General features: G+C 43.9%; 1 protein-coding gene across 2 annotated transcripts in view; it reads left to right on the top strand.

Annotated features, from left to right (window-relative positions):
* The window catches only part of LOC121279090 (1-phosphatidylinositol 4,5-bisphosphate phosphodiesterase gamma-1-like), a 280,051-nt gene extending 252,523 nt beyond the window's left edge, over positions 1–27,528 (top strand). For both annotated transcript variants that reach the window (XM_041190003.1, XM_041190004.1), the window contains exons 27-32: positions 2,405–2,553; positions 6,452–6,566; positions 9,048–9,209; positions 14,152–14,240; positions 24,033–24,217; positions 26,336–27,528. In XM_041190003.1, coding sequence (XP_041045937.1) covers positions 2,405–2,553; positions 6,452–6,566; positions 9,048–9,209; positions 14,152–14,240; positions 24,033–24,217; positions 26,336–26,396 — 761 coding nt within the window. In that variant the 3' untranslated portion in view covers positions 26,397–27,528. The remainder of the gene's footprint in view (positions 1–2,404; positions 2,554–6,451; positions 6,567–9,047; positions 9,210–14,151; positions 14,241–24,032; positions 24,218–26,335) is intronic.
* The last annotated feature ends 234 nt before the right edge of the window (positions 27,529–27,762 follow it).

Consider the following 27,762-nt stretch of genomic DNA (forward strand, 5'->3'; position numbering starts at 1 on the left):
CAATAATGTTTACTATGTTATATTTTCAATGGGCTGTTGAAGGTTAAGTTCAGTCAGAAGCCGTACTGGAACGCTCTTCACTGGAGCACGGTATCCGATGCTGTGAAGTGGTGCAGCTTTGCCAGCAGTACAACATGTGTTGTCAATGACACTGTATAAGTCTTTCTTTGTACATGTCCCACTCAGCTCAGCTCCTGGTAGAATTCACAGAGAGAGTGGCAGCTACAGCATTCTTTGGAAGTGAGACTGAAGTGCCATAAATCAACATCTTCTGGGCTTAGGACTTCCCTTCCTTCATCCTCTTAATATACTTTTCAGCTTTTTTCCTTTCAACACCCAAAAGCATTGTTCCCAGCTTTCTTCTCTTTTCCTTCTCAAAGTACCTTTCTCAAATTCTTTCCCTTCGCCTCAAAAGCATCGTTCCCATTGACACCATCATTCTCCAATCCCTTCCATCTGATTTCCAGCTCAGTAGGATTTCCAACACTTGCTTCCACCCTTACCTATTCGATCATAGCCAGAGAATCTCTAATAATGACTTCCCTTCCCAACCCAATACCATAATCTCAGGAACGCTCCAAGGATCCATACTTAGCCCATCACCTCTCCCTCATCCACATGCTTTCCCTTGGTGAAATGGGACCTTCCACAAGCATGCTGGTGACACCCAAACTTATGTTTTCACCATCTCTGTCAACACCTCCACTATCTCGAGATGTCGGATGGGTGGCCAGACAGCAAAGTATTTATAAATTGTAATTTCCTTGAGACAAAAATTGGAAAGACCAAAACCATCATCTTCGGTTTCCACCATATTCTCCTTACCCTTGCCACTGATTCTAACCTGTCTCAGTACTCGCAGCCTCAGCAATCTGTTTGAATCCAAATTAAGTTTCCAAACCCATAGTCAGTCTGTTACAATAACTGCAATTCCATAATATTGCCCACCTCCACCCCTATCACAGCCCATCACCCACTTCATCTGTGCCTGTGTTACCTTGAAGCTCCATAAACTTCTGCTCATCCAAAATTCTGCTACCAATATCCTATCAATCGAACATTAGTGACTGTCCCTTCAGTCATCTAGGCCCAATGTTCTGTAACTCCTTCCCTAAATCACTCTCCCTCTCCTCTCAGCTCCTCTCCAAAACACAACTCTTTAATCAAGATTTTGGTCAGGACTACTACTCTTTCCTTCTTTGATTCAGCACCCATGCTTTCTTACGCCTTTGTGAATAGCGTTTCATCCCTCCAGGACTACCAATGGACTGTCTATGTATTAAATACATAGGCCTGCAACCAACCCTGAAGAAATATCATAAGGACATAAAAAGTTTTTTTATCTTTGGAGACTTCTGTTTACTATTTATAAAAATATTTGACAATCAGGAATCATCCCATCAGATAATGAAGAGTGTACTATCTTTGTGATTGCCATGGCGAGGTGCTGCACCATGCTGGGCCACCCCAATAGTAGCATTGTGGGGGCTGTCGGAAGTCAGGTAATGCAACTTTTAGGAACATGTCTTATCACATTTGGCAATCCTATCTGTGAAATGTCCTGCAATGTTTTTCTATGTTAGAGTGGTTATTATTGTTGTTGTAAGTGCAGCTCAGAATTAAATAAGTGGGCTGAAGCGCCCTCTGCTGGACTGAATGATAATTACAGAAACAATGACTCTGGCTATAGCAAAGGTGTAAACTATAATCTACCTGACCATAGCCCAAACAGTTTGTAATGTCATCTGATCACCTCTTCCACCAGCACGAAATAAATTTCATTTACACTTGTCCCTCATATTTTATATATACATATCCAGTATATGAGAAGGCCCCCTGGTGGCTCTTTGCTAAATGTGGAGCAGAGCCATATGGGTTAGAAAGGCTCAGTGAGTTGATCCAGTGATTAGCTAAGCCCGACAAGCCTGGTCTGTGCTGAATGAGCTCAAATGGGTTGGGTATTAGGGTGTTATAATTGGATTTAGCATTCCCCAGCTAGAAAGGTGATTAAACTGATTAAAGATTTGTTCCCAATTGTTATTTAGTGACCTTTTGCGAGACTGTCTTTATTGTCGGTGAGAACTTGATAGGATTCAGCTGCGAAGCTCCCAACTGCGCAGTGTTGCCAATTAAGGAATAACTTTTCTGTCATTTCTGTGGGATTTACATGGCTGAAGATAAGCGGGAAAATGCGCATGGAAATTTACTCCCTTACTCCCTTCCAGATTCACCCATGAAAATCAGTACTAGCCCTTGTGGGACTCCAATATTAGGCAGAGAAGATCCCAACTAAAGAAAATAGAGGCACTGTAAATACTGGGAACTGTGTAGGAGAATCACTGACATAGTAAAAGAGGAATTAACTTTGAATCTGAAAGTGTTTTGGAATTTCTTTTCTCTGCAGACAAACCCATGCAGTTGAACCAAGCGATCTTCACCATGAATGGGAAGAGTGGGTATGTTTTGCACCCTGACATCATGAGAGAAGAGAGCTTTGACCCTTTTGACAAGAACACTCTCAAGGGCGTGGAACCAATCACCGTGCAGCTTCAGGCAAGTGGCAGCCATTTTGTTTTACCACAAGAGATCTGAGCAACCTGAAAGATGCTGAAAGCATGAAAGGGAATTGTAACTCTTCGTTCTAGGTGGGAACAGAGTAGGTGAGCAGTGAAAATGGAGCAGCTCAATTTCTAGCTCAATTCCCACTGGTTTTGGTGTTTGCCAGAATCAGGTTGAAGCCTCGTGCACTTACTATGATGTCAATAGGACCCTGACATTAATTTGCCTGGGGCTTGTGTATGGAACCACCACAATGTCCTCACTAAGTTGAAGCAGGTTTGCAGCTGGTATATACAAATGGAAGAGGTCCTCCAAGGTGAGTGTGAAATTTTCCTTTTGTTGGATCAGAAAGAGCAGGCGGCTTCTCAGAGCCCCACAAAGAAAGCTGCAACCCCCACTCCCCTCTACCAGCCTCCCTCCTACCAGCCCTACTCCTTCCCTGTCACTTACCTGCTAGTACTTGGCTGCCCAAACTCGCTATGCTAACACCTGGCGGCATTTAAATCAGTTAATACAAACCAAGCCTGTATTTTAGGCAATTAGTGTGTTTTGTTGCAACAACATACCTCAGCCCAAAGCTGAGAAGAGCTCCCCCTACAGCACCAAAGTGACATTTTTACATTGCCCAAACAACCCCATGCTGTCTTCCTATGGCCAATGGCCACTGAAGTCGGGGTTATCTTTGCCCAAATTCATTGCACATAGGACCAGCAGTGAAAGGAGATATTTGTACATTTTTCATGCACTCTTTCTTGTTTAGTCAAGTTTCCATAGGCACTGCACGTGATTTTTCTCCGATACCTTCCCTTCGGCTGTTCTTCAGCCAAATGTTAGGAGACGTATATGACTGATTTCCCGATGCCTCAACACAACAAAATGGCTGAAGTTGCTATGGGTACCTTAATGTAGTAGCAAGCCATAGTCAGTGATATCTGTCAGCTTTGCGTGATGCACCAGTTTGTATTTCCAATGCACTGCTATATTTGCAGCGCTGCATGAGACTTCTCTCCCTCTACACTTCAGTTTCCTGCCTACTCCTCCTGAAGGACCAGTTGGGCTGGATTCTTGTCCTGGGGGTCTCTGAGAGCACGGGTTGACATGGTTGGTCACTATTCAGTGACAGGTACACACAGAGAGAGGCTCAGGGATGAATCTGAGTTTAGCTTGTGCTCGCGACACCTCACCGCTGCACTGTTACATGCAATGCACATAATCATGACAACAGTTGTTTCACAACAATTAATACCAGGAATTGGAATCTGACCATAGGGGAGGGGAGAAATTTTCTCCCCGTCAGGGAGGTTGGGCGGGCGCACGTGGGCGCACAGCCACCCATGATTGGCTGCGTGCCACCATTTTAAGTGGGTGGGCCAATTAAGGCCCGCCCAGCATGACGCACACTTTGAAGTGCGGAGCACTCCCTGTGCGGACGGGGGTGGGGGGAGAGTAGGCTGAGTCAGGGCCTATGCTCTTTCATGCATGTGCATGCGTGCGAGAGAGTGCAGAAATCTCCCTGAGGTCACAGAGCTGCCTCAGGGAGATTACTTTAATTTTTAAAAATTTTAACAAAGGAAAAAAAAATTTAAAGACACGTCCCTCATGTGACAGTGCCACATGAGATGGGACATATCTATGAATTGTATTAAAAAATTTTATTAATGTTTTAAAACCTTCATGAAACCACATCCTGCCCGTGGATGAGGTTTCATGATAAATGCGAAGGCTGCCTGGGCTCTTCGCCAGCCCGCCAACTTTAAGGTGGACGGGCAGCTCAGGTTATTATTTCAATTGGAATTTAAATGGCCTTAATAGGCCTTTGACAGCTCGGTGGCACGCGGCTGACTCCGGTGCACGCCCGCCGAACTGAATATGTGAATAACACGCGCTGACGTCAGGACACACACCCGACATCACCACGCATCATTCTCTGTGTTGGCAACCGTGTTTGCTGACCTGAAGATTCTGCCCATAATTTTATTACTGAGGCAACAAGGTGGATTCTTGTTCTCCCCGTCTCGCTTAACGATAAAGGCTTCATTGTTTAGCTTCCTAGGCTTCATCTATTCTCCATCTACCTCACACAGCAGGGGATCATTGTGCCTATTCTGGCTCTTTGAAAGAGTTATCCAATTAGCCCTACACCCCTGCTCTTTCCCCACAGCCCTACATTTTTTTTCCTTTTCTAGAATAGATCTTTTGAAAGTTATTATCGAATCTGCCTCCATCACCCTTTCAGGCAACGCATTCCAGATCATATCAACTTGCTGCATGAAAGAATTCTTTTCAGCTCCCCTTTGGTTCTTTGGCTGTTCATTAAATCCAGGAAATTACTAGGTTATTCAGCCATGATCCTGTGCCAGCAGGAATCACTGAATAATGAAACTCTGATTTTGCCCCTTTTTTTATTCATTTATGGGATGTGAGCTTCGCTGGCAAGGCTAGCATTTATTGCCCATCCCTAATTGCCCTTGAGAAGGCGGCAGTGAGCTGTCTTCTTGAACTGCTGCAGTCCATGTGGTGTAGGTACACCCATGGTGCTGTCAGAGAGGGAGATGTAGGATTTTGACCCAACAACAGTGAAGGAACAGCAATATATTTCTAAGACAAGATGATGAGTGGCTTGGAGCGGAACTTACAGGTGGTGGCGTTCCCATTTGTCTGCAGCACTTGTCCTTCTAGATGGTAGTGGTCATGGGTTTGGAAGGTGCTGTCGAAGGAGCCATGGTGAATTCCTACAGTACATCTTGTAGATGGTACACACTTCTGCCACTGTGCATCGGTGGTGGAGGGAGTGAATATTTGTGGATCAAACAGGCTGCTTTGTCCTGGAGGGTGTCAAGCTTCTTGAGTGCTGTTGGAGCTGCACTCATCCAGGAAAGTGGGGAGTATTCCATCACACTCCTGACTTGTGCCTTGTAGATGGTGGACAGGCTTTGGGAAGTCAGGAGGTAAGTTAATCGTCGCATAATTCCTAGCCTTTGACCGGCTCTTGTAGCCACAGTATTTATATGGCTAGTCCAGTTCAGTTTCTGGTCAATAGCAATCCTCAGGATGTTGATAGTGGGGTATTCAGCAATAATAATGCAATTGAAGTCAAGGGGCGATGGTTGGATTCTCTCTTTTCGGAGATGGTCATTGCCTGGCACTTGTGTGATGCGAATGTCACTTGCTAATTGTCAGCCTAAGTCTGGATGTTGTTCAGGTCTTACTGCATATGGACACAGACTGCTTCAGTATCTGAGGAGTCGCAAATGGTGCTGAACATTGTGCAATCATCAGCGAATGTCCCACTTCTGACCTTATGATGGAAGGAAAGTCATTGATGAAGCAGCTGAAGATGGTAGGGCCTAGGACACTACCCCAAGGAACTTTTTTCAGCCCTGATATGCTGTAAGTTGTGGCAACACTAATGCTGTCCCAGCATGGAGTAGAATGGCTTAGTTTCCCACGGGATTACTAATTTGCCAGCTGTTGGGAATGGCTATTTTACAGGGTGATATATCAATTCAACATAGGAGGTCTTCTGGCGCAGTGGGTAGCACTGCTAACAGTGAGAAGCTCTGGGTTCAAGTCCCATCCCAGGACTTGATGGCCACAGAGGGTGTGTTTGTGGTGTAGCAAAGCAGGTTGATTGTCAACCTGTACATCCTACAGATACACCTATGGCAGGCGGTAAGAGTGGAACAACTTCCTGGTCCACTAGAACCGTGTGGTAGTGTCAGCATCCCCACATTAAACAACTCCACGCGCAATCTCTTGCCATGGGCTCCGTGGCAAGTGTCCTTGTTCTTCGAGCGACAGAGAGAGAGAGAGACATAAATCCAGCGTCCTCACTCCTTTTAAAAATGAATACATGAGAGTCCTTACTGACTTCATTCTCTTAAATTGATAGATCTTGGGAGCACGACACTTGCCCAAGAATGGGAGGAGCATTGTTTGTCCATTTGTTGAGGTGGAGGTATGTGGAGCCGAATACGACAACAGCAAATACAAAACAGAGGTAGTGGGTAAGTGAAACTCTTCCTTTGCGATCTGGTGATCTGATTGTACGCTCCCGGCAACATTTTTTCCTTACCTCCCTGTGTTTTTCTCCCTTCTCGGTCCCTAAAGCAGCAGCCTTTTTGTGGGGAGGGGAAAGGGCCATACCAGTCGGGAATCCTTCGCATGAGGCTTGACATTGAAGATCAGCTGATAATGTTCTCAGTCCCCACGCACAGTCCGAGTCAGACACAGCATTAGAATCATTTCAACAGCTTTAATAATCTACACAGAAAGTTAAATACTGCAGATGCTGGAAATCTAACGTAAAAACAGAAAATGCTGGAAACACTCAGCAGAAAAGGTAACATCTATGGAGAGAGCAGGGTTAACATTTCAAAGCATTGACCTTCCATTAGATTGCTTTTTGCCAATAATCTATACGTCATTTCCTCCCTATTGATCTCTGTTGGTAAATTTGTATTCAAAGGCGGGTGCAGCATGGAATAGATACAAAATTTATACTGCTGAGTTAAGTACTTCCAGGTGAGGTACACGGAGCACCAGTAGACTGGCCAGAATGAAGTCCCCTCTGCACTAACCTAATTAATACTTTGGTGCAGCCTGGATTGTCTACTGAATGAAGCTGTTTCTATTCTGCTCCCAATGATGTACGTCAGGAATTGCGAGATGAAAAAGGACCTTCTATCATCCGGGCAGTCACATAATACAGCAATAATGGAGATTTTGGCTAGTCATAGCAATCAATCTCTTTCAATTAGTCTACAATAGACCCAGACATGACAAGAGGAAAACTCCAGTGGTGAAGAGGTTTGGGAATCAGAGGTCCAAAGTCATTTACTACATGCCATGTCTTAAACTATTCATATACTGTATCCTAAAATATCCTTTTCAGAAGAAAAATACTATTTAATTTGCCTTTGAATATATCCCAACATCAAAAGGGCACTTTGTACGGTGTAATGATTCAATTTTCCACATAAACCACCCTGTGAATATACAAAATATGTGAGGATATACAAAAAATATAACCCGATGACACACACTGCATAAATCTCACTTAATAATAGGAACTATAGAAACTTAGAATAAAAACTGAAAATGCTGGGAAAACTCAGCAGATCTGGCAGCATCTGTGTAGAGAGAAACGGAGTTAACATTTCGCATCTGTATGACTTCTTCTGGAGTCATACAGACTCAGAAGAAGAGTCACATGGACTCGAAACATTAACTCTGTTTTTCTCTCCACAGATGCTTCCAGACCTGCTGAGTTTTTCCAGCATTTTCTGTTTTTATTTCAGATTTCCAGCATGCATAGTATTTTGCTCTCACAGAAACTTAGAACCCACATTTGACTCTCCCTCATTAATAAATGAATCATTCTAAATAACCTCATATTAACTAAGGGATTATAATACTTCATTTTCTGATTTAATGCATATTTTTTCTTTTGTCAATTTTTGTCCATTCCCCAGGAGGTTGGCTGTTTTCTAGCAGACAGTTCCATGTGCATTGGCAGCTCTCTGGTCCCTCACTGGGTTGTCATTCTTCCTTTGGGAGCTTTGACAGTGCATGCCAACAGAATCATAGACTCAATCCATTCCTCAGGGGTCCAGCTAGAATTGAGTTTAGAAAATCTGACTCTTCCTCTTCCTAGTCAGGGAGCAAAGCACTGACACAAATAGCCATGTCTTTATGCTCTCCCAGCTAACTGAATGATCAAACATGGGATTTTCTGTTTTGTATGGTTTAGTGTTGCCTGAGCAATACTTTTACTTGTACAGTTTTGGTCCCCTTACCTAAGGAAAGATATACTGACATTGGAAGCAGTCCAGAGAAGGTTCACCAGGTTGATCCCGAGTATGGAGGGATTTTCTTATGAGGAGAGGTTGAGTAGGTTGGGCCTGTACTCGTGGGAGTTTAGAAGAATGAGAAGTGACCTTATTGAAACATATAAGATTCTTAGGGGGCTTGACAGGGTGGATGCTGAGAGGTTGTTTCCACTTTTGGGAGAGTCTAGGATCAGATGGCATAATCTCAGAGTAAGGGGTCGTGTATGTGTATGTGTGGGTGTGTTTGTGGGGTGAGAGTAGCCATTAAAAGATAATGCTGGAAAGAGTCCTGTCAGTTTTTACATTAAACTACTTAATGGATTATTTATTATTTACTCAGTTGGTAAATTCTGTGTCCAGTGTGGAATTCAGACATACAGACCAGAGTGGTCTCAGGTTTAGTCTCTGCTCTGTGTTGTTAGCTGAGCCCAGCACTGACATCAAAACGGATGGAAAATCAGCCAAGGTTCCAGTTTCTAATCACTATCCTTGCTGGAAATGGGTCTTAAGGAATGGCTGTTTGTGGGAACTACACAGGAAGCTCAAGTAGAGGTAGAGGAGGGAAGAAAAGTGAAGTAACAAAGGAAGCACAGAGAAAAGAAATGTTATATAAAGCATTATTTCATTGCATCTGCTTATGTTTTATTTTTGTTCCAGCGGATAATGGGTTAAATCCTGTCTGGCTCTTCAAGCAATTTGTCTTTGACATCAATAATCCCGAATTTGCCTTTTTGAAGTTCATTGTGTATGATGAGGACATGTTCAGTGACCCCAACTTCCTAGCCCAGGCAACCTATCCAGTAAAAGGACTTAAAACAGGTAACTAGCAACCTAGTATGAAAAATATTATTTAATTTTTTTTAATAAGGTGAGAGTGTGAGGGATGATAGTGCTGGGAGTGCATCATTGAGCGCACTCACATCCAGTGCAACATGGATTTAGCTCAGAGAAGTTGTCCTTCTCTTCTGATCCCCGTGGGGAAGGATGAGAGAATAGGCAGAATTTAATGCCCACTCCCATGGCAAGTTTTGGGGCAATCAATTCTGTGCAGGAAGAACCATGGGTGGCTTTCCCACCCTGCTGCCAGTTGAGGCTCTTGAGTGGGTAATTAATTCTCACTCCAGTGCCTCATGCCACCGCCAATGGTACTGTGTGTGTGTGTGGGGGTGGGGGGGGTTGGGGGGGTGGGGTGGGGAGGTGGGCGGTGCTCACCATGCGGAAGGCATGACAAGCAAATCCTTTCATGTTTGCTTGTGGGTTCCTTGAAGGAGGAGGGGTGGTCCCTTCAAAGGTCTGATCGAGGGATGCAGCCTCAGAAAGGGGGGCCCGGTGAGAACTGCCATTGCCACCAACCCCCCCTCCTCCCGCCAGCACGCACCAGTGGCCTAGGATCCAGCGATGATGCTAGGCCTTGGGTGGGTGTCATTCCAGCAGCAGCCAGCGCCTTCCCACTGACGCGACTGTTCAATAGAGCGGTATGCCTCTGATTGGCCGGCAGCTCTCTGCGGGTGGGACTTCTTCCCCTGGAGACCTTGACCCTGGGAAGGGCCTGCCACTGTCCATTTAAGTATCTGAGTGAATTTACAGGTTGAATTTTTTCTCAAGAACCATTTTGAAATGAACATGTTAAACATAATTTGTTTTAGCTCAATACAAGTGTTTTTTTTATAAAAAATGACTCTTCCTTGTTAAGAGGGCTCATACCACAGCTGTACCACCCTCCCCAATATAAAATGGCATCAGCTGAGGAGCCAGTGAAATACCCATTTACAGAGAAAGAGAATTGATGGCAGAGACCCTGGCCTGGCATCACCCACAGATTCAAGCAGTGAGCGCCAATACTCATGGAAATCAGGATCAACATCTTTTTTGTTTCCACACACTGATCTGGACTTGCCATTTAATTTTCAAACCCACTACTGAATGAGGACTACAGGGAACATCAGGAACAGGAGTGATTAGATCATTCACCCACGACAGAGAAAGTTCCAGATTTACACTACGCTTTGTATGAAAATGCTTCCCAGTTTTGCTCCTGAATGGCCTGCCTCTAGAATTAAGGTCATGGTCTGGATTTTCGTGGAGGTCGGACGACTCCGGAGCCATTTAAAAATGGCAGGTGGGATCCGATTCCGGGATTCCTGCCCCCATTCCCGGTGCTGGCAATTTCCGCCAGCATGAGATAAGGGTGCGGGTAGCCAGCCCACACACTACACTCCCAACCTGGCCAGTTCCATTGCATGTTTTACCCACCGGCCGCATTGGCAGCTTTTCACACTGTATCATCTCATTTCTGCCTCATTAATTAGGCAGCCACAGGAAACACACTGTCTCGCTGGCGGGCGGCCCCCTATTTGCCTGCCATGCCGCTACCTCGCCGCTCCCTCATGCCAGGTACCATATTTAAACTGCAGCCACACACACAGTTCTCAATGCTTGCAGCCCAGCAGTGCTCCAGTGAAGACATGGCCCCAAAAGCCAAGAAGAGTGCAGCCCCCCACAATTCAGTGACGCATCCCTAGGCCGCCTTCTGGAGGCCATGGAGGCCCGCCACAATGTCCTGTAGCCCCGCTCTGGCTGTAGAAGGCCCATCAGTCTGACCACTCTGGCTTGGGAGGCAGTGGCAGAGGTGGTCAGTGCCAAAGCTGCACACAGGAGTTGCAGAAAATGGATGAATGATCTCATCCGTGCCACTAGGGTAAGGCAACCATCTTATCACTCTAAACTCATACACACACAAGGCCATCGCACATTCACTGGTATTTCACTCACTGCCAGCTAAAGGGACATCACCGTTCACTCTCTCTCACACACCCCCACATCTCTATCTGGCCTTATCTCCTCTGTAGACTGCCTCCTCATCCCTCATTATCTTGAGGCTACTTGCACAGACCAACATGTGCCACCACACACACCCCGGGACACCTCGCTTCCACAGTACAGCCCTCACCCTGCAGCCACTTCTCTTGCCTGAGGCCACTTCTCCCCCTTCCCCAAGCAAGACCCAGCCCTCTAGCCATTGAAAAGCCACCCCCACCTTACAGCTGGTCAGGTAAGTAGAAACCTATCCATGGGCCCTCCTAAAAGTGATGTGGTGCTGTCTGCAAAAGGCTTGCTCTGACGATCACGAGTGCTGCCCGAAGCAAGGTCAGGAAACAAATCCTGAAGTTTCGAGCGAAGTGCAGCTCGCCTGGTGCACGTTGCTTATGTACAGTTGTGAAGGCTGACGTGCCCGAATGATCCAGCATGGGGGGATGATTCTGGTGAGCTGGGCTTATGATGAGATACTAAAGTATTGAAATTAGGTTCCTGATGTGCAGTGGTGGGAAATGCGGTCTGCCATTGATGGGTAGAGCAGACAATCGCAAACTAGTTTCAAGATGGCGTTAAACCAATTTTTGGCCTTCTCGCCATACTGTCCACCACAACCACCCGCCCCACCCCCCACCACCACCACCCCCCCACCACCCCGCACCACCCACACACCCCCCACCCCACACCATGCCCCCACACCACCACACCATGCCCCCCCCACCACCACACCATGCCCCCCCACCACTACACCAACCATCCAGGTCCTCAACACTCGCCTGCCTCCCATGACTGCCTAGGACCTGCTTCCAGGATCAGTGGCCCAATGTTATCCTGCACCGACCATTCCCATGAAAATTGTGTATGACAGCGCGATTTCAACTGAGGTGGGTCTACTGCATCGGGAAATTTCCTGACTCTAGCTACCCGCCACTGGTGCAAAATCGGGCCCTGTGTCTCCTTGCTCTTGATTCCCCCAGAGGAAATAATTTCTATATATTCCACGCTTTCAAATCTTTTTAATGTGTAAACATTTCAACCAAATTGCTCCACAATCCTCTATGTTCAAGAAAAGACAAGCCAAAATATTGCAACCTGCCTTCATAAACCCTGTTATAATTCTACTGAATCTGTGCTGTACCCCCTTCAACAACACTACATCCAACCCGAGGTGCAGTGCTTAACATTGATTCCAATCCGAAAGGAGTCAGATTAAGGGTCTATACAACTGAAGGCTCCATCCCTCCCCCTGAACATTGCCTACATCCATCTCCATAACATTACCTGTTTCCTACTGCTGCCTCATCTCACCTACTGCAGAGACCCTCATCCTTGTTGCTATATCTGCATTATTTGAACAGTCACCTGGCCGGTGTCCCAATTTCCACCCTCTATGAACTTGAGCTCACCCAAAATCCTGCTGCACATATCCTAATTTACAACAAGTCCCCTTCACACATCACTCCTATGCTTTCTAACCTACATTGGCTGTCAGCCCAACAATGCTTTGATTTTAAAATTCTCATCCTTGTTTTAAAGTCCCCCATGGCCAAAGCCCTGCCTATCTCTGTCACCTCCTCCAAGATTACAACCTTCCGAGATTTCTCTGCACCTCCAAATCTTGCCTCTTGTACATCAACAATTTAAATTGCTCTAACACTGGCGACTGTGCCTTCAGCTGCCCAGCCCCTAAGCTCTGGAATTCCCTTGTTAAACCTCTTTGCCTCTCTACTTTCTCTTTTCCTTTAAGACACTCCTTAAAACCTACATCTTTTAACAAGATTTTGCATCGCCTGTTCTAATGTCCCCTTATCTGGTTCAGTGTCTAATTTTGTTTGATAATGCTCCTGGCGAGAAATTTGAAATATTTTAGGCGCTAGATAAATGCAAATTGGTGTTGTTGAAGCATTGCTTCCTCCCCTTTGAGATAAAGATCAAAATTCTATTAGCTTTTTTGATTTCCCTTTGTTCCTGCGCACTAGCTTTTAATTATTTGTGAACTCAGACTTACAAGTTTCTTTGTACCTCCACCATTCCTAGTTTCTCACAATTTATGTACCCTTTCACAAGTTATATACATCAGATCTCAACAACATGTGGTGGTGGATGGATCTCTATATTGAAGGGACATCTCACACAGATCATCTGCTTGAAATACAGTTAAAATTTATTCATAAAATTTCTTTGATAGCGTCATAGCTTCTTACCATTAAATCCCAATACCACCATGGTTCATTGCCAATACAATCTATCAATGCTGGACTTTTTCCCGTAAAAAGCATGCCTGTGCTATCATAGGGGAGAGGCTTATTTTGTAAGATTTGGCAAGGACAACCATCCCACTGCTGGCACGGTACACCTCACCACAGGCAAGTGCGGTCCCTAAATTTTCTGATCTTATTCAATCATGGCTGTATATTCACTTCTGGATACTGTCAAGATAAAGCTTGACTTTTAAAGCAGACATTTACAACAGTGATCTGATGACACTCAACTACATACATGTTCTTATGTTATGATGAATGTTTACCCATGGAAATTGAGACCTTCACAGACATTGCTCATACATATTAGACTCCAAGCCAAAGAGTTCAGTTATCTCATCCTTTAAGCTTAAATGATATTGCCATGCTGAATATTATAACTGAGTTGAAGCTTAACTTTTATGGACTACCTTGCATCCCTTTAGACATAAACTGTTATATAATGTTATGGCTCCATATGCCAACATTGTTGGGTATATGCTAGGCTGCCTCTGCAAATTGTAAGTGACTTCGTGTGCATGAGTGTGTGCGTATGCATATGCGTGCATGTGCATGTGTTGATACTGGGTGTGCTCACTGAAATTGCATTGTACATTTCTGAGCTGGTGTGGACTAGTCCCTATCTGCTGATGCCTCTACTTGTCAGTGATGCCCCGATGAATGTCAAGATGTTGTTCTATTTACAGGTTACAGATCCGTGCCTTTGAAAAACAGTTACAGTGAGGAGCTAGAGCTGGCCTCTCTACTTGTTCACATTGAAATAGTCAATGCCAAGGTAAAACTTTGTTTTGAACCACAGTGGATACGTTATCTTTATATCAAGTGCGTCATGACAGTACTGCTCAGTAAAAAAAAAAAATCTCTGCAAAGAACATCTAATCATAATCATTCACAAATTGGCATTTATCCATAGAGCCATTCAAGCATTTGTATTTATGAAGAGAATCATTCATGGATATGAGCTTCCATAGTCTATCAAAAATAAATGTTCACCCATTGAGTACGTTGACAGATATGTTGCCGTCAGTGCATAAAGTGTTATGCACCAAATGAATCAGAAATTATTTAAATTATTTCGACTGAGCTCACGTCGCATTATTATGTCATTAAACAGTCATTCCAGATGACTCCTTACCCATCACAAATTTGCCCAAAGAGTCCATTATTATTATTCGTCATTTATATAAATGACATAGATGATTACGTGGGGGTTAGGATGAGTAGGTTTGCAGATGACACAAAGATTGGCTGGGTGGTTAACAGTGAGGTTGAGTGTCTTGGGCTGCAGGAAGATACAGACGGGATGGTCAAATAGGCGGACAAGTGGCAGATGGAATTTAACCCTGAAAAGTGTGAGGTGATACACTTTGGAAGGAGTAATTTGACAAGGAAGTATTCAATGAATACCATGACACTAGGAAGTTCTGAGGAACAAAGGGACCTTGGCATATGTGTCCATAGATCTCTGAAGGCGGTTGGGCATGGGGGTGGTGAAAAAGGGATATGGGACACTTGCCTTTATCAATCGAGGCATAGATTACAAAAGGAGGGAGATCATGTTGGAGTTGTATAGAACCTTGGTGAGGCCACAGCTGGAGAACTGTGTGCAGTTTTGGTCGCCACATTATATGAAGGATGTGATTGCACTAGAGGGGTTACAGAGGAGATGCACCAGGATGTTTTCTGGGCTGAAACATTTAAATTATGAAGAGAGATTGGATAGACTTGGGTTATTCTCGTTGGAGCAAAGAAGACTGAAGGGCGACCTGATCGAGCTGTACAAGATTATGAGGGGCATGGACAGGGTGGATAGGGAGCAGCTGTTCCCCTTTGTTGAAGGGTCAGTCACAAGGGAACATAAGTTCAAGGTAGGGACAGGAGGTTTAGGGGGATGAGAGGAAAACCTTTTTTACCCAAGGGTGGTGACTGTCTGGAATGCACTGCTTAAGAGGGTGGTAGAGGCAGGTTGCCTCACATCCTTTAAAAAGTACCTGGATGAACACTTGGCACATCATAACATTTAAGGCTATGGGCCAAGTGCTGGTAAATGGGATTAGGCAGGTAGGTCAGGTGTTTCTCACGTGTCGGTGCAGCTTCAACGGGCCTAAGGGCCTCTTCTGCACTATGTGATTCTGCGATTCTGTGATTCTGTAATCATAATAAGTAATTACCCAGGTTCATCGCTAAAAGTCAAGAGCCCGGATTTTGTGATCAGCAATGAAGTAACAGCACTCGCTGCTGACCTCAAAGAAAGCTGCCCACTAAGATCCAGCTAGCACCTTTATTATGTGGATTTTACCTTTGCCCATGTTTATTTCATTCCTGCATCAGATCTAGCAGCAGTGATGTCATCAAGCAGGATAAACAGCCAAGCACATTGAAGAAGTCTCACAAACAGCATACTGGGAGTAAATTATTCTTCACTTTTTAATTATTTTATGAAGAGCAAAATAAATATTTGGACATACATGGGATCAAGGTAGAAGCTGAAAATTCATAAACAAACCTCCTATTAATTTTTAAAATCCTTTTTATATAATAATGGAGTAATTTGATACTCCTCAAAAATAAAATTAACTTTTCAGGGCCAGAGAGGTTATTCAAAAGTAATTAGGACTTAGTACGCTACTAAAAACACCTACATCTCATTCAATGGGGTGTAACTTTTTTAAGGGTTCTTGCAGTGAGTCAGACAGCGTAAAATGTAGAAATTCCCATCAAATCAAGTGATTTTTAAGATTTCTATCTGCAAAGAAGTCAACTGATATTGAGGAGCAGACTAGCACTAGTATTAAGTTCCAGATTTCCGCAATTAACTGCGCATATTCAGGCATCAGAGATGCTGTTTGTTTCACAGAGTAATGAGGCCGAATTGGCCGTCCATCTCCACAACTGCAAAATCTGGGCCATTGATTTTTAGCCTTAACAGTCTATCACTGTATATTTTAGTGTTCAAAATAACAGTGATGAACCCTTACTTACAAAGTCCACCACCAGTAGTGATACGTCTTTGACTGTGATCTCTTTCATTGATTGCCCAGGGAGCAGTAATAGTGATAGGATATCATGTATAGCAGTCACCACTTATAGATCCCACCCACAGAGTGTGTCTCAGCATTTTTAGTTAATTCATTAGAGAAAAATGAGTTTCTTTAAATTTATGTGAAAACTGTGGTTTATTTTTAAAGGGTAGATGATTGCTTTTTCTGATTCAACCATCAACAGTGATTTTCAGGGAGGCATTCTGACCATGTAGCATGGAGATAATAATTCATCATTGTAATATTTCACCTCTTTATCACCAGGGGGTTTCCATTTCTTTCCCTTGTTGTGCCTTATGGGTAGGATGACATCATCTGTAGCTGTTCTGTATAGAACTTTTTATGCAAACCTTGACCAGTAACTATTTGGGAATCAAAACTCTATGGAAATCCTTTAAATTCGATGCATTCTGTAATCTTCAAAATTATTATTTTTCTATTAGATTATCTCAGGTGCTCATTATTTCAAAACTGCATTGATAAATTAAGATTCGAGCTTTCCCATTATTGCCACCAATCATTTACTCACTACGATGCTGCCAAAGTGGGAGCCACTCCCTTTAAAGCATGTGACACCTGCCAGGTTTGCATTCCATTTCCCCATCCTTTGTATGAGGGACAAAATGAAAAATAGGATGTAACCATGCTCTAGATATTTTGAAGTATATTATCTTCTATTTTTCCGACGTACTGACTGGAGCTAAAGATGCTCAAGTCCCCTCACCTTTCCTGTCCTTTTCTAGTCATAGTCCAGTTTAAAGATTGGGTGATAACCTATTTTCAGACCTATATTCAATGCTGGAAAATCATTTGAATGCTGGACTCAGGGAAGGATGGCATCGGATTTCAAATCCTGGCAGGGTTGCACTCAGCTTCTCATCCTTCTCAGGTGAATAGAATGGGGTGATCTTACCCAGGAATTGGTGAGAAAGCAGGAAACTGTCTACAAAGCAAGCGGCCTCGTCACATCGTCAATCATCAGACGTTCCTGGCTGATCAGCCTGGAAAATAACATATCCTCTCCTGTACTTAGCATTTTTCCAATGGTAGAGCTTGTGGAACATCCTGAAGGCAGTCTTTCCTATTTGGTGACCAGGCACTCGAAGATGTGACAGGCTTGCCACCCACAAGAAAAGTGACCTCTGCCTCTTCCTCTTCCGTCTTCCTCTGCACAAAATCACCTGGCCCCCAATCTGTATCTCCACCTTGATGACCATAGAACCATAGAAAAGTTACAGTGCAGAAAGAGGCCATTCAGCCCATCATATCTGCACTGGCCAAAATGAGAAAAAAGAAACTAACCACTCATTTTAATCCCAATTACCAGCACCTAGTAACCTGCAGGCTACAGCACTTCAGATGCAGATCCAGGTACCTTTTAAATGAGTTGAGCGTTTCAGTCTCAACCACCAACTGAGGCAGTGAATTCCAGACGCCCACCACCCTCTGTGTGAAAAATTTTCTCATCATGTCCCCTCCAATCCTTCTACCAATCACCTTAAATTTATGTTTCCAGTAATTGATCCCTCAGCTAAGGGAAACAAGTCTTTCTGACTACTCTATCTAAGCCCCTCATAATTTTGTACACCTCAATAAAGTAACCCTTTAGCCTTCTCTGTTCTAAGGAAAACAACCCTAGCCTATCCAATCTCTCCTCATATCTGCAATTTTCAAGTCTTGGCAACATTCTTGTACATCTTCTCTGCAGTGTCTCCAGAGCAATCATGTCTTTCCTGTCATTTGGCGACCGGAACTGTACACAAAGTTCCAGCTGTGGCCTAACCAGCATTTTATACAGTTCCGTCATTACATCCCTGCTTTTGTTTTCAATACCTCATTGAATAAAGGAAAGCATTCCTTTCCCACCTTGTCCACCTGCCCTGCCATCTCATTTCTGGACTATGATAGTGAGAGCAGGAGTATAGGGAAAGGGGAATCTCAGGTGTTAATCCTTGTAGCATGACATCTTGAAAAAGGAATGTGTCTGAGCTACCAAAGAATCTTTATTTCCTTACACCAGCCATTTTTCTCCCCATCTCCAGCTATGTGATTGGAAGAAGGGCAAAAGTGAATTAGCTGCTGTGCCCTTTAGCCAATCTTGCCCCTTCTAAAATGGATGCCATGAGGCATAGCACCCTTCTTATAGACTGCTTTCTTCAACTCCTGCTCATGCATAGGAAACAGTTAAAGGAAACTCCAAGAAAATTTTGCAAAAGGTTTCGCCATAACTGTGCGCAGAAAACGGAAAATTTGAAAACAGAACGTTGACCTATTTTCCATCCCACACATACAATGTCGCAATGTAGTCTCATTCTACAACTAGATGCAGAGGGGTAGGATTGTTATGTAATTGCAACTGGCCACATATAGAATGCTTAAGCTCAACCCTGGTGTCAAGGACTAGTAGAGAACTGAGTAGCACTTTCCCAGTAGGGCAGGGATAGAAGCATTGGAAGCTTTGATGCAACAAGCAGCAGATAATAATGTCATAAGTAATTAAAGGGATATATTACTATGATTAAATAGCATACATACAGAGAGAGGACAACAGCACACATACAGAGAGAACCGGAAACCTCACACACACTCATGCATTCACTGAAACCACCACTTTCAGGTAGAGAGTGACACACAGAAGTTGTGACACATGTAGATGATGTGATGAATCACTTCACAATTTATGCCTCTGTAATCATATGACTAAAGGTTTGCCAAACACTTCTAGCCAGACAGGGTGTATATATACACTGATCAACTGAGGCAACCTATTCAATTCACGCCTTTTAAAAAATATTCTGCATTTCTATTATTACAACCAAAGTGTAACTTTACACTTCACACTTCCCCACATTATACTCCATATAGCATTGTGTTGCTCATTTAATTAAACTGTCTGTATCTCTTTGCAGCCTCTTTGTGTCATCCTCACAGCTTGTGTTTCCACCTAGCTTTGCATTGTCTGCAAACTTAGATACGTTATTCTCTGTCTCTTCATCCAAGTAATGGACATTCAATGGCATTGAATCCCCCACAATCAACATTCTGGAGGTTATCATTGACTCCAGACCCACAGCAATGTGGTTGACTCTTAAATGCCCTCTGAAATGGACCAGCAAGCCATTCAGTTGAGGCTACAAAGCCTCAAAAAAGGAATGAAACCGGATGAACCACCTGGCATCGACTTAGGCACCAGAAACGACAGCGGCAAACTCAGCCCTGTCGATCTTACTTACATCTGAGGGCTAGTTCCAAAATTGAGAGAGCTAGTCAAGCAACAGCCTGACATAGTCATACTCAATGAATCATAACTTACAGTAAATGTCCCAGACACCATTATCACTATCCTTGGGTATGTCCTGCCGGCAGGACAGACCTAGCAGAGGTGCCGACACAGTAGTATACAGTTGGGAGGGAGTTGCCCTGGGAGTCTTCAACGTTGACTCCAGACCCCATGAAGTCTTGTGGCATCAGGTCAAAAATGGGCAAGGAAACCTCCTGCTGATTACTACGTACCGCCCTCCCTCAGCTGATGAATGGGTGGCAAGTGCACAGAATGTATCCTGGGTGGGGGACTTCAATATCCATTAGCAAGAGTGGCTCATTAGCATCACTACTGGCCGAGCTGACCAGCATAGCTGCTAGACTGGGTCTGTGGCAAGTGGCGAGAGAATCAACAAGAGGGAAAAACATACTTGACCTCATCCTCACCAACCTGCCTGCTGCAGATGCGTCTGTCCATGACAGTATTGGTAGAAGTGACCACCACAAAGTAGTTGTGGAGATGAAGTCCCGCCTTCATGTTAAGGATACCCTCCATCGTGTTGTGTGGCACAACCACCGTGCTAAATGGGATAGATTTCGGACAGATCTAGGAACTCGAGATTGGGCATCCATGAGGTGCTGTGGGCCATCAACAGCAGCAGCATTGTACTTGAACAAAATCTGTAACCTCATGGCCCGCAAATCCCCCACTCTACCATTACCATCAAGCCAAGGGATCAACCCTGGTTCAATGAAGAATGCAGGAGGGCATGCCAGGAGCAGCACCAGGCATGCCTAAAACTGAGGTGCCAACCTGGTTAAGCTATAACACAGGACAACTTACATGCCAAACAGCATAAGCAGCAAAAAACAGACAGAGCTAAGCAATCCCATAACCAACGGATTAGATCTAAGATCTACGACCCTGTCATATCCAGTCGTGAATGGTCATGGACAATTTAACAACTCACTGGAGGAGGAGGCTCCACAAATATTCTCATCCTCAACGATGGGGAACCCAGCACATCAGTGCAAAAGATAAGGCTGAGTCATTTGCTGCAATCTTCAGCCAGAAGTGCTGAGTGGATGATCCATCTCGGCCTCCTCCAGAGGTCCCCAGCATCACAGATTGAGTTTTCAGCCAATTCGATTCACTCCGCATGATATCAAGAAATGGCTGAAGGCACTGGATACTGCAAAGGCTATGGGCCCTGATAATATTCCAACAATAATGCTGAAGACTTGTGCTCCAGAACTTGCCACGCCCCTAGCCAAGTTGTTCCAGTACAACTACAACTGGTATCTACCCGGCTATGCAAAAAGTTGCCCAGTTATGTCCTGGAGACAAAAAGCGGGACAAATCCAACCTGGCCAATTATCACCCCATCAGTTTACTCTCAATCATAAAGTAATGGAAGGGGTCATCAACAGTGCTATCAAGCGGCACTTGCTTAGTAATAGGCTGCTCACTGATGCCCAGTTTGGGTTCTGCCTAGAGCCACACAGCCTTGGTTCAAATATGGACAAAAGAGCTCAGCTTCCGAGGTGAGGTGAGAGTGACTGCCCTTGACATCAAGGCCACATTTGGCCAAGTGAGGCATTAAGGGGAGCCCTAGCAAAACTGGAGTCAATGGGAATCGGGGGGAAACTCTCCACTGGTTGGAGTCATATCTAGCACAAAGGAAGATGGTTGTGGTTGTTGGAGGTCAGTCATCTCAGCTCCAGGGCATCACTGCAGGAGTTCCTCAAGGTAGAGTCCTTGGCCCAACCATCTTCAGCTGCTTCATCAATGACCTTCCTTCCATCATAAGGTCAGAAGTGGGGATATTCGCTGATGATTGCACAATGTTCAACACCATTCATGACTCCCCAGATAGAGAAGCAGTCCATGTCCAAATGCAGCAAGACCTGGACAATATCTAGGCTTGGGCTGACAAGTGACAGGTAATATTCGCCCACATAAGTACCAGGCGATGACCATCTCCAACAAAAGAGAATCTAACCATCTCCCCTTGACATTCAATGGCATTACCATCACTGAATCCCCCACTATCAACATCCTGGGGGTTACCATTGACCAGAAACTGAACTGGACTGCTATATAAATAGTGTGGCTACAAGAGCAGGTCAGAGGCTAGGAATCCTGCAGCAAGTAACTTACCTCCTGGCTCCCCAAAGCCTGTGCACCATCTACAAGGCACAACTCAGGACTATGATTGAATACTCCTCACTTGCCTGGATGAATGCAGCTCCCACAACACTTGAGAAACTTGACACCATCCAGGATAAAACAACCTGCTTGACTGGCATCTCATCCACAAACATTCATTCCATCTACCACCAACATGCAGTAGCAGCAGTGTGTACCATCTACAAGATGTACTGCAGGAACTCACCAAGGCTCCTTAGACAGCACCTCCCAAACCCACGACCACTACCATCTAGAAGGACAAGGGCAACAACTAGCTGGGAACACCACCACCTGGAAGTTGCCCTCCAAGTCACTCACCATCCTGACTTCGTAATATATCGCCATTCCTTCACTGTCACTGGGTCAAAATCCTGGAACTCCCTTTCTAACAACACTGTGGATGTACCGACACCACATGGACTGCAGCAGTTCAAGAAGGCAGCTCACCACCACCTTCTGAAGCGCAACTAGAGATGGGCAATAAATGCTGGCCCAGCCAGCGAAGCCCACATCCCGTGAATGAATAAAAAAAAGTAAATCTTTTTTATTATGGGCCATGGAGTATTTGATCATCTGAGTTTCTGCTTCTGTCTATAGTAAGCAATCTAGATCCTATTTGAAACAGTTAATTTTCTCTAGCTCACCTGCTTTTATTTTGTGGCAGGAATTGGTAGGGTTTTTTCATGGAATCTTACAACATGGAAGGAAGCCATTCACTGCATCAAGTCTGTACCAGTACTTTGATAGAGAGTCCCACTCCCTCACTCTTTCCTCATAGCCCTGCAATGTTTTCCTTGTCAAAGTTATATCCAATTATCTTTTGAAACTATCTTGCAGTCACCCATCTTATTAATATTAAACATGACTGTGACACAGTGTACATCAGGTAGCCAGTTATGGGCATTTATGATTGACCATGAATTTACACCAATCCTTTAGTGAAATTTCTGGGTCAGGATTTTCCATTTGTTGGGTGAGCTTGGTGGGGGCGAGCGGCAAAACACTCGCTGCAGCGCTCAGTGCTGCCTGTGTCGGGGGGCAAGGAGGGCGAGCAAGGACGTTCCCGCATGTGCGCAGGTGCAGGTAGGAAAAGCTCCTTGATGCACAGAGCTGCCTCAGGCAGATGAAGATTTTTGAAATCAAAAAAGAAAGATTTTAAAAATGTTAAAAACATGTCCCTGCTTGTGTGACAGAGTCACATGAGGGGACATGTTATGAATGAAATTTAAACATTTTTATTTCATTTTTATTTGCTGTTGAAAACTTCATCCAGTCTGTAGATGAGGTTTCCTAGGCCAGAATATAGCGCTCGTTGGGCAGGTGCACACCTGGCCCGAATGAGCATAAAGTGACGCACGATGACGTCGGGCGAGTGCCCAGATGTCCTCACACACTCGCGCAATATTTCAATTGGTCGGCAGGCGCAGGAGTTGGCAGAGCGCCCGCCAACAATTAACAGGCCTATTAAGACTATTAAAGTCATAATTAAGTTCAATTTTTTGCTGCCCACCCAAACTTAAGTTTGATGGGTAGGCGGAAAGGCCAAGCGGCCTTTGGATTTTTTAGGGCTTACCCAACTCCATCGCGCGTCATTTTACGCTCGTTCGGGTTGGGCGCGCGCCCGCCTGACGAATGCAATATTTTGGCCCTGCAGTTTCCCTTGAATTACTTAGGAAAATTGGTCACTGCAGCCTAGGTGGGAACACAAGCTGTGAGGGTGGCACAAAGAAGCTGCAAAGAGATATACACAGTTTAAGTGAGCAACACTGGCATCTGGAGCATAATATGGGGAAATGTGAGGTTATTCACTTTGGTTGTAATAATAGAAAAGCAGAATATTTTTTAAAAGGTGTGAATTGAATAGGCTGCCTCAGTTGATCAGTGTATATATACACCCTGTATGGCGTAAAAGTATTTGGCAAATCTTTAGTCATATGATAATGAAGATAATGAAGGGCACTTAACTTAAAACCGACTAGAGTTCCCTTAAAAAATGGCATTTATTTGGACCAAGTGTGTGAGGCCTTGACATGCTGGGTGAAGTGGAATTAAGTAATACTCTATCTTCAAACAGGAGGAAGACGATGAGAACCTCTACTCGTCCATCCAGCAACTACGCGACCGAACAAATGAGCTTTCCAGTCAGGTGTCGAGTTTTGAACGGAACAATGGCTGTGACTCCCGGTACCAGCAACAGCTGGATGAGCTACGGGTTGCGCAGGATCAGCTGATGGAGCTAACCGAAGCTCGAAACAAACGGTAAATGGGAAATCGGAGTGTGTTCAGAATGTCAGGAAAATTGTATAGATGTATGTTCAGGCACAGTTTGATAAAGTTCTAGCTGAGCTACACATACAATAATTAGGGCACCAGGAATGAGCTTCATCCATCGGTGGAGACCAGGGGACAGTGGGATTACTTTTGAATTGTCCTAGCAAAGAACCAGTAACAACACAATCAACCAAATGGTCTTCTTCCACGATTACATATTTCTTGTTTATCCCTTGGTTATGTTGCCCCAGCATAGTATAATTTCAAGCAGTGGACTAGGTGCTGGCTTTTTACTTTTGGGACCTAGATTCAAATCTAGAACCAGACAGATGGGATGAAAGTCTTTTCCCACAGAATTCCTTGTGAAATGAGTCGTAACAGGTTCAGTGCAGTTCCAATTGAACATGGATTGATCACACTAATTCAACATTAATGGTTCGTGAATGAGTTGAAAATTGCTGTGAAGATAATAGCTTGATAATGATGCACACTGCTATTAATGCACAAGTCAGCTAGCAAGTTTAGGGGACTGATGGTGCTGGCGTGAGTTGCAATTTTCCAAAACTTTCTGGTTGATTTATGTGATATGTCAGCATTTGCTTCACACAAGGGGCATCTCAATCTCAGATTTCCCGTTATTTTTAAATACTTCCTGGACTTGCACTTTAGTTACACATTAAACCAGTTAGGACTGGAATGTAATGATGTACGTACCTTTTCATGATACAGAATACATGCTAATCAATCTCTCTGAACCAGGAAAGGAAACAATTTAAGCTGTTCCATCATAATGCTGCATAATAAGTTAGAGATGGTGAATTTTTTTCTTACATTCCTCTGTCTCTTTTTTCCCTCTTTCATCATTGGATACCTTTCTTTCTCTCCCTTTATTTATCCTTCTATACCTGATATGACACTAATCCACCTACCTCCTCTATCATTCCTCTGCTTCCTTCTCAATCCTTAAATCTCACTGATGAAGGAGGTACACATTTGGTCCCGCCATTCACAAAGGTCTCAGATGCCTCATTGCTCTCCACTTACCCGCTCACAGTTCCAGCAAGTTATGGTGCAAAACAATTCAGGCTGAACGGTGAAAGGAGAAAAGATAACAGTATATGTCCTGAGATGCCCCATTCCAGCAAGATCTGATCCAACATACTGCAGGCAAGGAAACCTGCTTATCCAGTGTGGCGCATATCTGACTCTCCTCCCACACCAACGTAGTTGTACTTAAACTGGCTTCTCAAGTATCCGAGCAAGCCACTCAGTTGTGCCAAGTCCTACAGTGGTTCAAGAAGAAGGCCCACCGCTAATTTTTCACGGCAGCTGGGGTTGAGCAATACAATCACCAGCAACGCCCACAGCTCAAGGTGGATAATAGATTTTTAAAAGTTGGCCATCCCACTCAGAGAAGCCACAAGAATACTGATGTACAAAACTGAAATAAATGTCACAATTGTATAATAGGCTTCTGAGTTTGGATTGAAATATTGCTGGAGCAGAGATAGAGCTGTTTTCTTTGCAAATAAAGAAAAACTTGCATTTATATATTTTTTTTAACAACTTCTGGTTGCCCTAAAGTGCCTTAAACACGATGAGGACTTTTGAAGTGTTGCTGTGTAATGTTGGAAATGGAGTAACCAATTCGCACACAGCAAACATTCACAAACAACAATGTGATATATTACCAGACCTGTTTTGGTTGTGGGATAAACGTTGGTTTTTATTTCTGACTGCAAGGGCTATTGAAGCCTCAATTTAACACATTGCTCAAAGGAAGGCACCTCTGACAGTGCAGCATTCCCTCAGTACTGCATCGGAGTGTCATCCTAGATTTTGTGTTCAAGCTTCTTGAGTGGAGCCTGAACCCAGGACCTGCTAACTCCAAAGTGAGATTGCTGCTGCTGAACTATGGTTGCCATATGGCTATGCTTCATCTGATCCAGGAATGCCTGATGCTAACATTGCGTGTGTGAAATGAAAACTGTTGCATTGCTAGCACTAATGTGCCTCTTTTAGATGAGCACAGCAAATAAAGTATATCTGCCTTTTTTGGGGATTGATAAACTCATTCATTCCTTTCTCTCATTTTTTTCCTTACAGACTCATAGAAAAGAAAAAGAGAGACAGACTACGGCAACAAATGGTGAACAAGAGAAACTAAAAATTCATGTGACTCTGGCAGCACCGAGGCTGCAGATCGTTGAGGTGTCTATCGGTTTCTATGGAAACCCTCTGCAAATTCGGCCTACAATCAGGCAGTCCTGGAAAATTTCTGTATCAAGTCCATTTAGCACGTGGTGTAAGCTGGCCTAAGCTTTTTGGAGATGATTTCAGAGAATAATGATACAGCTCTGGTGCCTTTTCAAAGTTTTCTTTTGTTTCCCTTTTACCATGTAACATCCACAGATGACCGATTATTTTTTTAAAAATGTCGATATAAAGAAGAGGAACAAACACATTTACATCAGATCTGAAACTTAGCACCACTTGATTCTCATGCAAATATGGTGAAGTTCATTCAGCATATCCAGTTCTATGGCGATTTCTCCACCTCCTTTGCTGGTTCTTGCCCACACTATCTATATGCTAGAAGTCATACTTATCAGGCATTCTTCCTATGTGTCATGCTTATTCCCTGTAAATCTTTCCTCCTCATACTTTGCAGATGACACCACTATAATAAAATGTCAAGGGAGACATGCCCGTACATTCAACAAAAAATAATGAAGGTGATATAATGTCCCAAAAAACTATGCATCTATGGCCATGGTGAGGACATTGATGGTTGGTTATTGTTTTACTCATGGGGATGTTTTGTTCTAACTGAGAGCCTCAAGCTCTGGAATGAAAAGGGAACAACCTGTTTGGAAAAAGCATTGACTGCTATTTCAAAATAAAACTTCAATCTTTTTGCTTGCTAAGTAGTTCTCCAATGAGAGCATGGTTCTTTGTTTTTGTTCCTATTAACAGGTTTTCCCACCCCTTCCAGCTATCCACTATTCAGGCCACGTCAAGGTTGGGGGTTGGGAGGCAGGCTCCTTCGCTGCCACCGACTGATTCTGTCAAACAGACTGCTGGGAGGCGAGTGAGAACGGATTTTTTTTTTTAAAGAAAATTTTTATTTTTCCAAGTTTCAATTGTATAAAGTTAAAAGGGTCCATAATGCCCGACGTACAGGTAGAACCGAGCACGAGCATTAATAAATAAGATGTAAAGGAAAATATGTAGCCCAGCATTTAAGTTGACATTAAATACATGAGTACGAGCAGATTCAATAAACTGTGTTAATACTTTATTGCAGTTGTGTTCATTTATTTTTGTCCAGGATAGCAGCATTTCATCACGAGAATGGAAGTATGTCATGCGATCCAATTTAGTTCCACTTTTGCTTTTAAGCGGAGCACACACATGGGCAGCTCTGCTGCTGGTGTCCTTAATCTTTATACCTATGTATATCTGTTCTCATGTGCCTAGCCTTAATAAATAAACCCACAACATGTTCACCCAATCCATTATGAGCGATTGGT

The sequence above is a fragment of the Carcharodon carcharias genome, chromosome 6, assembly GCF_017639515.1.
Source record: "Carcharodon carcharias isolate sCarCar2 chromosome 6, sCarCar2.pri, whole genome shotgun sequence".
In the NCBI taxonomy this organism is placed as follows: domain Eukaryota; kingdom Metazoa; phylum Chordata; class Chondrichthyes; order Lamniformes; family Lamnidae; genus Carcharodon; species Carcharodon carcharias.